The sequence below is a fragment of the Tyto alba genome, unplaced genomic scaffold (genome assembly GCF_018691265.1).
Source record: "Tyto alba isolate M040663 unplaced genomic scaffold, T.alba_DEE_v4.0 Super-Scaffold_14, whole genome shotgun sequence".
Classification (NCBI taxonomy): Eukaryota; Metazoa; Chordata; class Aves; order Strigiformes; family Tytonidae; genus Tyto; species Tyto alba.
The window spans coordinates 25,713,966-25,726,961 of NW_024881276.1; the positions used below are offsets into that span (position 1 = coordinate 25,713,966).

At 42.6% G+C, this 12,996-nt stretch overlaps 1 protein-coding gene across 11 annotated transcripts in view; it reads left to right on the forward strand.

Annotated features, from left to right (window-relative positions):
• PRDM15 (PR/SET domain 15) overlaps positions 1 to 12,996 on the forward strand; it is a 43,385-nt gene that overhangs the window by 2,515 nt on the left and 27,874 nt on the right. For 8 of the 11 annotated variants that reach the window (XM_033011334.2, XM_033011340.2, XM_033011339.2 and 5 more), the window contains exons 2-5: positions 3,259 to 3,304; positions 6,712 to 6,805; positions 10,588 to 10,741; positions 11,603 to 11,855. In XM_033011334.2, the coding sequence (XP_032867225.1) occupies positions 3,268 to 3,304; positions 6,712 to 6,805; positions 10,588 to 10,741; positions 11,603 to 11,855 (538 nt within the window). In that variant the 5' untranslated portion in view covers positions 3,259 to 3,267. Of the gene's footprint in view, positions 1 to 595; positions 756 to 1,759; positions 1,782 to 3,258; positions 3,305 to 6,711; positions 6,806 to 10,587; positions 10,742 to 11,602; positions 11,856 to 12,996 lie in introns of those variants that run through there. The other 3 variants (XM_033011335.2, XM_033011338.2, XM_033011343.2) reach the window with 3 other exon arrangements.

Here is a 12,996-nt window from a genome sequence, read left to right on the forward strand (position 1 = left end):
GGTCTTACTACTTCTGTGTAGATTTTCACCTAATTGTTTGCTGCTTAATGATTGCTCTCTGGTTTATACAAAAATATCTGGAATTCCCACAAACTTTTATTATCTCTGCAAGATAAGAACGTGATTACATGCAGTAGGATGAGTGACTTAATGTAATTCTGATACAAATGCTTAAGAAGGGAAGAAAAAAAATCAGACACGGCCCAGAGCAACAGCAAATGAGGGTAAACACTTCTGAAGTCTGTCTTCAGTGCCATCATGTGAGCTGGTGTGGCATTTTGTGACTGTTTACCAGCTGGAGCAGGTGGCATAATATAATTTATTTCAGAAACTCTTGGGAAATACAGTTGAGATTTGTGAGGAGTTTTTGAAGCCTATGGGTAAGAACTAGTATGTGTCTGCAAAGCAGAATTTTTAAACAATTTTGGAGCAGTTCTTCCTTTCTTACACTTTCTATAAAGTAGGAAGGGGGGGAAAAAAAAGACCACTCAGGAAGTTGTAACAAGGTGCAGATATTAATGCAAGGTAGTCCTCTTTTTGCACCTGCATGTTGAGGTTTGAGTTTATTTGTTACACAATATGTTACCCGTTCCCATTTATTTCAGAGCATAGCAGGTTATTGTGCTGACCATAAGAAAGATGGATGATGAATCAGAAATTTTGCGATGTGGAAAATGAAAGTGCTTGCTGCAAAAATGAAAATTGCGCTAATGCAGATAATAACCAGGATGTAGTGCCCTTATCAACTATGTGAGGTATGTTAGAGGGACCTTTATGCTTTCTCCCCGTCACCTTGAAGAACATGTATGCTACTCTTGTCCCTCAAACAGGGTTAGTTACCTGGTTTGCAAAAGCTGATCTTGCACACAGCGCCAGGATATCAGTTTATTCCATAGTTGCGCAAAGATGAGTGCAAGGAGATAACTCCACAAAGCTAGCCCACTACACAAAGAAACTGCAGTCTATTTATCTTGTTACATGATTAGTAAAAACCTAAGTTTATACTCACTGGTCCGTAATTACTATTCCATCTGCTATTGGCTAGTTATATTTGAATTAGCCTCACTTGCTGTGTAAATTAGCACGCATGCTCCTCACAGGGGTGGGGGGCAAATTCCCCTAGTTATTACAGATTTTTTTTTTTTTTTTTTTTTTTTCTCCTGACTTCATGCTTCTTGGGCAATCATCCAGCCTCTGGTGCCTTCTGGGGCTGAATGTTTACCTCTTATCAGTCTCTAATCTCCACTTCAGTAGCATAGTAGTTATGAAGGCCTGTATCATATCAGCCTTACACAATAGAGCCAGTAATTAGTGGTCACTGTACTTGATGAGAAACATTTGTACGGGCTATACTACTCTGATTTCTCCTCCTCTTTGTTGCTATTCTCATCTGACAGCCCCTAGGACAAGACTGATGCTGCTTCTGTAGTGGCCCATGTCATCAGTCTGCTGTTTGTGAAGAATGCTGCACAGGAAGGTCCTAAAAGGAGAATGCCTTTGTCAAGCAGGTCACACAGGGGTATTGCTGGTCTTGCTGCACTGTTTCCCCTGCATATCTGAACCATTGACTGAGAACAGTATTTGTTAATTCACTCATGTTTAGAATTAAAGTCTTGTCAGGACACAAACTGTCTAAAAATAACTGGACGTACACCTCTTGAAATAGTGCAGAGCATCCACAAAGCATTGGAGGGCAGTGCTTGGGACGGGCCAAGGGGAATACCAGGGTGCCCAGCCTCCAGACTTGGTGACCAAACTCCTCCTTGGACTGTTTTGCCCAGGTAACTGAGCAGCAGGATCCCTCCTGCCATGACCAAGGGCCACAGGGACCAGGTGTCCCTTTGTATTCCCATCAGTTGACATGCTGGCTTTCCACCCAGCACATCTCCAAGTGGCAATGGATTGTCCCTTGCTAATTGAGAGTAGCCTACAGCTTAGTGAAGAAACTTGGTGGCTGCTTCTCGTGGAGGCTTGAGGTGGAGGGGAGCATGGGTGCAGCTGGCAGCTGCGTGTCAGACATTACTCCCTGACGTGTGCAGGCGCTGTCGTGATGTTAGGAGCGAGCTTGGCGCAAGTGTGGAGCCCGTCCTGAAGCAGTGAAAGGGGTTGTGTGGGACAGGGCCTTCACTTGTGCTGAGAAGCCAGTATAGCCAGTTCCTGCACCAAAGTAGCTGCTGCTTCAGGCTCCAGCCTGAGGTATATTTCCAGGGCCCAGCCAGGCAGAGCACACGAAGCATCAGTGTTCAAAAGTAAACTCCTAACCAGGAGTCCTGCTTCTACGCTGATCCTGAGCAGTGGCTGTGCTTGTATGTATCTTTGGCTTGACTTTTGTTGTTGTACTAGCAAATGCTTTATATTTTTTCAAACAGGGCTCTGCTAGTTTGGTATGTCTTTGGTCATGTTTCCTCTCTTCCTGTCCTCCTCCCTCTCACAGGTTCAATCTCTTACTCCTTCCTGTTCTCTTCTTGCCATGTGCTTGCTGTTTCTGCAGCCTCATTCTCTCTTATAAATTAGATTGTCCAGACATTGTTGAGGAGCAATAGATAGTGTTTATGCAAGTTTTTAATACATACTGCCAAAACTGATTTATAAAAGCAAATATAGGTTATCCTTATTTTACGTGTGAAAGCAAATTGGTGAGTTACCATTTCATGGAAGGTCAGTGTCAGAGACTGGATTTGTTTTCCCAGGTTTTCTGGTGCTCGTTACCACAGTATACCTTTGCCTTTGGAACAAACCTGTAAATGTATCTGCAATTTTTAGGTTATTAAGAGTATTTTGTTTATTAAATAAATAATCCATGCTTCACAGATAATTTTTTAACCTACTGTTCGATAAAATGTTGCACTGAACAAGATGGGCCTTGTTTCTGCAGTGGTTGTTGCTAGCCTGGATTAGTCCCTTGGCCCTGCTTGTTCTGGGGTTCCACATTTTGCTTGTAGCAGGGGACAGGCAGGAATGGCTGGAGGGATGGGGAACTGCATCAGCTAGCATTGTCTCGGAGAGAAATGTCTGTGAACCTACAGACGTTTAGGCTTCTTGGTAGTGATTGCAGCAACAGGTGTAATGATACAGCAGTCACTGGGGGATTTTTAGCAACTTTAATTTCTTTAACTTCCCACTGATACTCCTGCAGGGACAGTAACATGTTTGGGTGTGCTCTGGGTCAGTCAGCATTATTACTCAGTAAACGGATGTTTCAATAATGTGGAAAGTAAAAGTCATTCAGAACTAACTCCATCTTTTGTATTTTGGCAGGTTTAAAAAATGGCTGAAGATGGCAATGATGAGATTATGTTTATTTGTAAGTATTAGAAAGAAAAACGATCTAATTCTCATGATGTGACTTATCTACTTAGAATGTTTGAATTTAAAGACTAAAACAGACAAAGTTTTTATTTAGAAATATATTTATGTAAAAGGAAGCTCAGACAGTTTATGGAGGAGTAGAGAGAAGGTTGCTCATTTTAAGCATACACATTCTTCTGGTTTTGTTGGCAAACACACCAAGAAACCTCTGAATGTGAGTTAGCAGAACAGCTTTTCCATGGTTGAAGTAAGTGGGATCAAAGGCCTAACACTAGTCTGAGACCTTTGTTTATATAGCCAGCTTTGGCAACCAGGGGTGTCTGTGTGGAACTGACCTCCCGCCTGAGTTGCAGATCTGCAGGAGGAGGATGCAGGCTCATTATTCTTTCTGGACAAGCCCAGTTTGCGATGCACCGGCTGCCCTGACAAGCCTCACTCACAGCATTCACTGCATTTTCTTGTGCCCCTGTGTCCAGGCCTGTGCTTCATGCAGCTCGGCTTGGTGGTCTTCCTCCTATGTAACGCTGTGTGCCAGACTGGGCTCCGTGACCTGGGATCTGGACTCATGGGGTCACGGCACGTGAAGAGAGGCTGCAACGGTGGTGTGCTTAGGGAGTATGGTGGGCAGTGTCCCATGCTCGATGGAGCCTGGCTAGTAGGCTTGTTTCCCAGTGGCATACTAGCCCTGCCGCCTCTCCTTCATCACAAGCCTAGACATTCAGGATCTGGTGTTACATTGGAAAGAAGTTAAGAGATGTAGAGTCCAGTTCTCTACTTGTATGAGCAGAGAGGGCCCAGATGTTGTCAGGCTGATCTGTAAAGAGCAGAATGGAACGTATGTCTTTGGTGGTATGGATCCACAGCCTTTTAGCCCTGATGGCTCCACAGCTGCACATGAACCTTATGGCAACTATATCAGAAAGTTCCACTTTTCCCTCCACCACAGATTCACCAAGGTTCCTTCACAAGTAGTGTTGACTCAGTACGCATTTTTATTGAGTTGCAGATACCAGTAATGAAGTTACCTTATCTTCCCCTTCATAAAATGACCCTGGTGGATAGCAACAAGGATGGGGATGTGGTACCATTCCCTAATTGCACAGATAGAAGGTGCCACACAACACAATTTTCCCCCTTCCAGTGGAGGCAGTGGTCGTTGAATTTCTTGAGCTTTCTTGTGCTCTCTGTAAGTTTTTCCCATGGGAAATGGGGACTGCTTATGTTCTGAAAAAATGAGTTGTTATAAATGATACTGTGCACTCCCATAGTTAACATCATTGAATACGCATTTCGTGGACATAAGAGAGTTTTGGAATATTTTTTGTAGAAGTCTGTGAATATACTTCCCCCCCAGGGTATTTTACAATTTATCCCATGCTTAGTTTTGTATTTCTCCTATGGCTGTAATCTCTTGAAAATGTCACATATGGTGAGTGTAACAGCCTTGGGAAATGTCTGCTGTAAGGCATCCCTTAGATTTTGAGACATGCTACACAATGTCAGTATCATATTCCCCATGCTTTAATCATTCATCCACAAAGGAGAATGAGAATAAGAGAAATATGTAGCTTATTCCTGCATGTAGTTTTGGATAGTGCTGTTTGCACCTTGATTTGAACCTGTGCTGTGGCTATCTTTGCAGAAGTGAGGAGCGTCTAGGTGCAGTCAAAAGATTAGAGGAACAACGAAGTGCTTCATTACCTTTGGCAGCAAAGTCCATTTAAGAAGCTGTCTTTCTGGCTATACCTTCCTGTCCCCATTGGTTACAACAACCCTTTGTGGATGATAATCCATTTTTTTACAGCCGTCTAGTTTATACATTCCTCTGTGGCTCCTCCGCCCTCTCTGGTTTTGCAAATTTGTATTTAGCTCAGATTATTTCAATAATGTTAAGTGCAGTGTGAGTTACAGGCACAATAAGGGGGATGTGGGGTGTGATAGAGCGAACAGAGCAGGATGGGGAAGGCCATTCGGGTGTAGGCTTAGTTTTGATGCTGGTGGTATGTAGATAGCACTTGCCCACAGGTCCTTTCCTCTGATACAGCTCTCTGGTGCTGTACAGCAAACCAGACTGGGCAATTAATTCAGCTGAAACATAAACTGATGGGAAAAGCTGGTTGTTTCCTTCCTTGGTTCACCAGAAGGCGGCACAAACAGCTGTACAGGAAGCAGCGGGCAGGCTTGGGGGTTGCACGAGCTGGTACTGCTGTTTGTCAAATGTATGTGGATTTTTCACTGCTAAGTTGTTTTTGTTGCCAGAAGAAAAAACAGTGTGGAGATGTGCATTGTAGTTTGGGATCCCTTTTCCACGTCTTAAAAGAAATCCTTTTGTTAGTTCACTGGGAAAAGTACTGGGAGGGAGAGGTTTCCAGTTAGGAGTACAGAGTAACTTTACCAGAGGAGATATACCCTGAAATGACATGGCTTTTGTCTTGTTCTTCTACCAAACAAGGTGCAATCACCCTCTGCTTTGCATCCTTACTGGGATTACCTGACTTGCCCTTGTGAGCATGGAGCTCAGATGGAAATTGTACTATAGGAATATAACCCCTGTGTGATGATCACTTCTTAAGCTGCATCAGCAGCTGACCAGGCAGGACAGTTTGACAGCTATTTTTCACTGTAAAGCAATGTGTATGCATTCGAAATCCTGTTAAGTTGGCTTATTTTAGAAAGCCTCAAATTATCGTGGTCTGAAAATTGTTTCTTAGGAACCATTCAGTCCTGGGTAATTTACAGCCACTTAAACTGGAAGTTAATTTAGGTAAGCTGACAGTGAATGAAGAAGTGGCCAAAGTGTATTGCGCAGCCGGCTGACTTGCTTGGAAAGGCGCCAGAAAGTATCTTGGAGGTATCTCTCCCTGCGCCGTGGGTGAGCAGCGTGAGTGGGCCAGGCATGGCTCCAGGCAGAGCTGGGCTCCCACAGCATGCTCGTGCCCCACTGAGGCCCTGTGTCAGCTCTGCTGCTGCTGGTACTGGGTTTATGCCTCCTGTCACTAAAAAAAACATGCTACCCAAGCTGTTTCTAAAAGCCAGAGCTCTGGTGAAGGTAGTAATGCAGTTTTCTGTAACTGCTAGGTGTTATGTCACTATCTGAAGAATAATGCCATCTGTAAGCAGAATAATTACTGCAGATGTATGGCAATTATTTTCCTTTGAGAGAGCATTTAAACAGTTGGCCTCTGATTGATCATGGTGTGTGTTATCTCACCTACACAAGTACCAGCTATCAACTTGATGTTCAATTATATATGTTATTTTAAGCAACATAAATAAACACCTGCCTCTATATGTGTATTTTGTCTGGTGCTAGGTTTTGTATTTAGCCCTTGAAAGAAGGAGGCAGCTGACTTAGAAAAGTGTTTCCATCAACCTTTCTGTATGCTGTCTGCTTCCTTGCAGGGTGCGAGGACTGTAGGCAGTACCACGATTCAGAGTGTCCTGAACTAGGCCCAGTGGTGACAGTCAAAGACTCTTTTGTATTGAGCAGAGCAAGGTAAGGAATGTTTGTATTAGTTCTGAGTAATCCAACACTCATGTTAGTTCTTTAAAGCATATTTGCTGTTTAATGGGTGTCATGCTGACAGCTAAGAGGTGAAGTCCCAGTCTATGGAAGGCGCATGGCCTTGATTAAATAGAAAAACTGATGCACGCGCTGAAGTGCTCTACTGAATTGAAGCCAAAAAATAACTAGCTGCTCATCAGGACTTGGCTTTTTCGCTGAGGTTTCTGGCAAAAAGTCGGATAGTGCCAGATGGGGTGATGACTGCTGTCTTGGTCGAGTACCTGCAAATTTTCCCCCTCCTCAGATATACCATATTAGTTTCAGAGAAACATGTGAGGATTTCTCATTTGTATGAATGGTTGTGTCCTTCTGCTTGGTATAACTTCTGTAGTTCCTCCACTGAGAAACAAAACAAGTTGTTCTCATTATTGGGAGTCTTTACATAGGATTAGAGGTAATGCATCTGTCAGATAACCTGTGACAGCACAGCAGAAACATTTGTTCTTGCCAAAAGAAACAGAATAAATCTCGTTACGAAAAGACAACACTGAGTAGTGATTTTTACGGAGAAATGCAATCAGGCTTTGTCAGTAAGATTCACATTAAGGTGTAAAATGGAAGGGTAGGGGAAAGAAACAACTATTGTGAAGATGCAGTACAAATCCAAAAGGGGAAGAGAGTTCAAATGGCTTAATGTATTAAATAAGTGCTTAGGGCTTCCCTGTTTCTTCTTGGGAAGTCATGGACAGAAAACATGGGCACGTGGTCAGCGAGTCAGATGCATGCTGGCTGTGTAGGCCGTCCAGTGCATTCCCAGGACCACTTGTAACACATACTGAATGTGCTGGGTCTGTCGTGCAGGTGACATGACCCCTCTTTGCCTGGGCAGGACGCTCTTGGTGTCCCACAATGTATACTGGTGGCATGTGTGCAGAAGGCAGAGCCGATTTTCTGGGCCTTCCCAGAAAAGGAAGCTCCCTGCAGCTCCTGCCAGGTGCCACCTTCCTGTGCCTGGAAACCTGCCATGGATGATCCCCTACACCAAGTGTTAATGGAGTCTACTGTACTAACAGCCCTGACACTGGAAGTGCTTTATTCTTGAGGGTAATTTCAAAATGCCCATAGGAATAATAGAAAATGGTGATGGAGGTGCTTTTCTTGTACATGGAAACCAGGCAGTGCAATAAGTCGCTAGCCTGTACTAAGCAGATTCAATTACAAGTTAAGCTATTATTTCTTATCTTTTTTTGCTTTCTTTTTTTTTGCCTTGCAATTTAACTCTCTTATTTATTAATACGGTGAAGAATTACCATAGATCCAGATGCTCCAACTGTGAATATTTGCAAATATGGTGCATACACTGGTTTTCAGCCTTTTTTTGACATACAGATTCTAAGTTTTCCCTAGTGAAAGTGTGGGCTGCTGGATAGTGGATTTGAAAGCAGAGTTTAAAAATGGCCATGTTACAGAAAAATGTATTTATTTTCTTGAAAAATTTACAGCAGAAAACAGGTAAGGTAAAGGAAAGAAGAAATGTCATTGCAGCCTTTATTTTACATCTGGGGAACAGTAGCTGAGAGAGTGAGTTATCTGAGGTTGAGGGCAAGTTAAACCACAAACTGGATATGAATCTCTTAAAAAACAGTCTAGTTGCTTAACCACATGATCGTTGTTTCCTCTGTCCTACTGAAAAGATAAAGCTTTATGGTTAGAAACACAGTGTTAAGAAACATCTCCTGAACTTCACTTTCTCTAACATTTCATATTCTGTTGTTAAAATTGAAAGCATTTCTTTAATTAATTTGCTTATCACTATGACTGCAGTCTTTTTGTATTTCTCTTCATCTAGACAGGAAAGCGGATCTGCTAGTGTCAGCTTTTATAGAGTAGTCAGTAGTCTGTCTGATTATTTTTAGCTTTTCATCCGTTAGCATAGATGTGAAAAGGCAGGGCTGCATTTGGTGTCCATAAAACCAATGTGGTGGTTCCAATATTTTTTTGGAAGACGATTTCTGTGTATTATATGTAATAACTATATTTACGACACAAAGTTTTTCGCAGAAGCTTGTTTAGTAAATGAGGGCGGCTGGGAGCACAGAAGCACTTGTGATCACTGTATCAGTGTTTTAATAAGGAAGGTAGAAGACAGAAGGGAAACTTCCAGGGTTTTCATCTTAAGGGCTATGATCTGCATAAGAATATAAAGTGTTAATTTGGTGAGGGTTCTAGGTTATTTTTTAAAGTAAGCAGGATCATAATCAAAGATCTGTAGGGTCATAGGATAATTAATTTTGGAAGAGGTCTCAGGATATTCCAGTGAGAACTAACATCCAGGCTGAACCACTTATTTTTCATTTTTATGCTTATTGTCTCTTCTGCTCTTACCATGAGCCCACAGGAGGAGCCAGACTCCTCCGTGCCGATGAAGTCCCTCTAGGTGGGTGTTCACGGGTGGCTCTTTGGGACTAAGTTCTGCTCCCCCAGCCTCTCCTCACAGGGTGACTGCTCAAGGCCCTGACCATCCTGGTGGTCCTCCCCTGAGCTCACTCCAGTTTGTCAGTGTCTTTGCCATACTGGGAGCCCAAAACAGGAGGCAACAGATAGATAGGATCCTAGCAAGTGCAGAGCAGAGGGGGATGATCACCTGCCTCAATCACTTGGCTGCTCCTGTTCATATCATCCAGGGTATGTTTGGCCCCCTTTGCTGCTGGGATGTGCTATGGCCTTATGTCCAGTTTGCTGCCCAATGCCAGCCTCAGGGTCTTTCTCCCCAGTGATGGTACTGACTAGGGTTCTTTCTTCCCAGATGCAGGACTTTGCATTTTTCCTTGGAATTTCATGTCATTCCTGTTGGTGTATCTCTCTGAGATATCTAGATCCCTCTGGATAGCAATCCTGCCTTCTCAGACACATGGACTATGTCCCCCAGTTAGTGTGATCTGCAAGTGGAATGAGAGTGCACTCTATTGCCCCTTCTAGGTCATTGATAAAGATGTTAAATAGTGCAGGTCCCAGCACAGACCTCTGTGGTACCCCAGCTGTTGTGGCCTCCAGGTGTAAAGAATGGTTGATCATGACCCTCTAAGCCTGACCACCTAACAAGTTATTTACTCTAGTTAGTTGTGTATCCGTTCAGACCATAACATCCCAACTTGGATACAGAGATAGTGTTGAGCCTTACTAAGGTCAAGGGAAATGACATACAAACCTGGTAATTTTATCCTGGAAGGCAAAGAGTTTGTCAGGCATGAGTTGCCCTTAATCAGTCCGTGGTGACTGTTTCCAGTCACCTTCTCATGTGCCCTTAAATGCCTCCCAAAAGGTCCTGTTCCATGATTTTCCCAGGGACTGAAGTAAGGCCAACCAACCTGTAGTTCCTTGGATCATCCTTTTGGCCTTTTTTTGAAGATGCGTACAACATCTGTCTTTCTTCAGTCATCAGGGACCTCCCCTGATGCCCATGATCCTTCCAAGATGATAGAGAGTAGTCTCACTATAGTATTGGACTGCTCTGTCAGCACCCTGAGGTGCAGCCTGTCAGGTCCCTGGACTTACATGGGTTGAGCTTTTTCAAGTAACCACTGATTTGGCCCTCTGTCACTGCTGGTAGTTGTTCTCTATTTTTAAATCCTCATAGAAGTTAGGGTATTTTGATCAGAAAGCTTTGCTGTCACTGGAGATTGGAGAAATAGATGCTGACTTCTTTCTTCCATGGGTTTCTGCAGTGTTGTCCCATGTGTAACTATGGGGGTTTTTATCAATTAAATTTTTAGATCATCTCTGCCTTCTAATTTGGAGATAAGACAATTGGAAGATGGGACTGAAGGAGTGTTTGCTCTGACTCAGCTAGTGAAACGTACCCAGTTTGGCCCATTTGAATCCAAGAGAGTTGCCAAGCTGGAAAAAGAATCCATTTTTCCCCTGAAGGTAAGACAAGGCACATGAAAAGCAATAACATTTTACCCATGATAAATGTATGCTATCGGATGTTATGGAAAAAAAAAATGTGTGTAGGGGTGTTATTTTGGACATCTTTTAGTCATGCCCTATAACAGACTAGCTAAACAAACATTCTCTGGGCAAGCTACAGAAGAATCTAACTAGAGGCTCATTCTGCATGTTTGAAGTGAACATCCCTATAGGAGATAGAGCTGGGATACAGTCAGCAAAACTGCTTGTCTTTCACCTTCTGCATGTGATGATACAAGACGGACAATGATTGTGGCAGTTCATTTCAGTTGTTTTAATGAGTCTCTTTAATTTGATTGTGTTTGCTTAATGAGCAAAATACGCATTAGGTTTATGGAACATGCAGAATAAATATTTTTTTTCTGTCTTGCATTTGTTTTATTCTTGACAGGTTTTGGTAGGAAAAATGCTACTGTAAAAATTGAATTTAGTCTTAGTTTTCAGTCATACCTAACTCAGAAGGAAATGATTTAGAAATGTGACTTGGGCGGATGGGTGTTTCACAGCATGCTGTTTGGATTCCCCTCCATTCTCCTGTATTCAGTTGTTCAAATTTTGTGAGAAACTGGTGACTATAGCAGGAATTCTTGAGATAGAAGTTCAGTTTGTTCCCGTCCTGCGCTTGGTAGTCTCTCAGACTTACTTATCTGAAGGATGTGACTGATACATGAATCATGCCATGCCGGATGGAAGTGTTGAGGCTTGCTTTGTCTTTGATGTACGATGAATGGAAGCCGTTGCAAAAGCAAAAAAATAAAAATTCTTCTTAACTTTCTGTCATTTGTTAGGGTTTTATTATATGCATACTTTGCTTGGCAGGTGTTCCGGAAGGATGGGCCCCTGGTATATTTTGACACCTCAAATGAAGATGATTGCAACTGGATGATGATGGTGCGACCAGCTACTGAATATGAGCATCAAAACTTAACTGCCTTCCAGCATGACAATGATATTTACTTCACCACCTCCAGGGACATCCCACCAGGAACTGAGCTGCGAGTGTGGTATGCAGCTTTTTACGCCAAAAAAATGGAAAAGCCAATGCTGAAGCAGGTCACTAGTATTGCCAATGGTATGTGTGGGGGCCTTTTATCCTTCCTAAGGGCCCAGTCCTGATAGGGATTGATAGTCCCCTACTGTTGTAGTTGACAGTGCTGTTTATCACATAGACTCTGACTGAGTTTGTTAGCCTTTAGAGTCAGGCTAACATGCATCCGTGGTTGCCCTACAAGGAAAAACATAGATTTTTCACCATGGTATATCTGAGTTTTTGAAAATGGATGGCCTAGTTGATGATTCAGCCTCTTCAGGGTGAACAAACTGAATAAATAGTTCTTAACTAAAAACTGGTAGTTGCATCAAAAACATTTGTGGGTAGAAAGCAAAGGAACCCAAATGTCGGTGTAAGTCTAAACATATATGCAGATTTGCTAAAGAAGTCATTCTCTTTCCATTGTAGTGTTTTTGCTCAGAACTGTTACACAGTTCTAAAAAACAACTTTTATCATATGCAGCCTTACACGGGACCCACTAGACTAAGATAAGCTCAGGAGTGAACTGTCATTCCACATGATTGTTTGTGCATTGCCAAAGAAAGGCAGCAGACTTTTTAGAATCTGAATTAGAATTGCCAGAAGTCTTTTGTTCCACTGCCCCTTCTTTTTCTTCTACTTTTGCATTTCTACAGCTAAAAGGCATGATCCTTTAGCGTTGCAAGGGCATTTTCTTTCTGCACTTGAGTTGAGGGTACTCCCTGAGTGGTATTACTGCTATGCTGAGTATAGTTTGGGGTGACGAATGGCTTGGGGAGAGGCCATTGCCATCAGTGTACTTTATGTCTGGTTTTGATGGTAAGCACAGTCTTCAGTGATACAGCTGAATCAATGTGGTTAACAGGTTTCTGAATTCTAAGATGTTTCCAGTTGGTATTAACTGAGAGGTTTCATCTTTTTCCTCTTTAGTTTAACCTGTTTGTGTATTTTTGTGTGCGTATGGGTATTTTAAAATATTGTTTAGGTACATCCTGTTTTCTCTGTTCAGCACTTTCACTATACACTCTAGAATATGAAAGGCACGTTGTATGAGATTCAGGCATAAGAATGTCCTGGTTAGGATTTTACTTGAGAATGTTTTTTGCAGGCCTGCTATAGGGCAAAGCTTTCTGACTAGGGTTACTGCCCTCAGCACAGAGCAAGAGAATCAAAGGGTCTGGA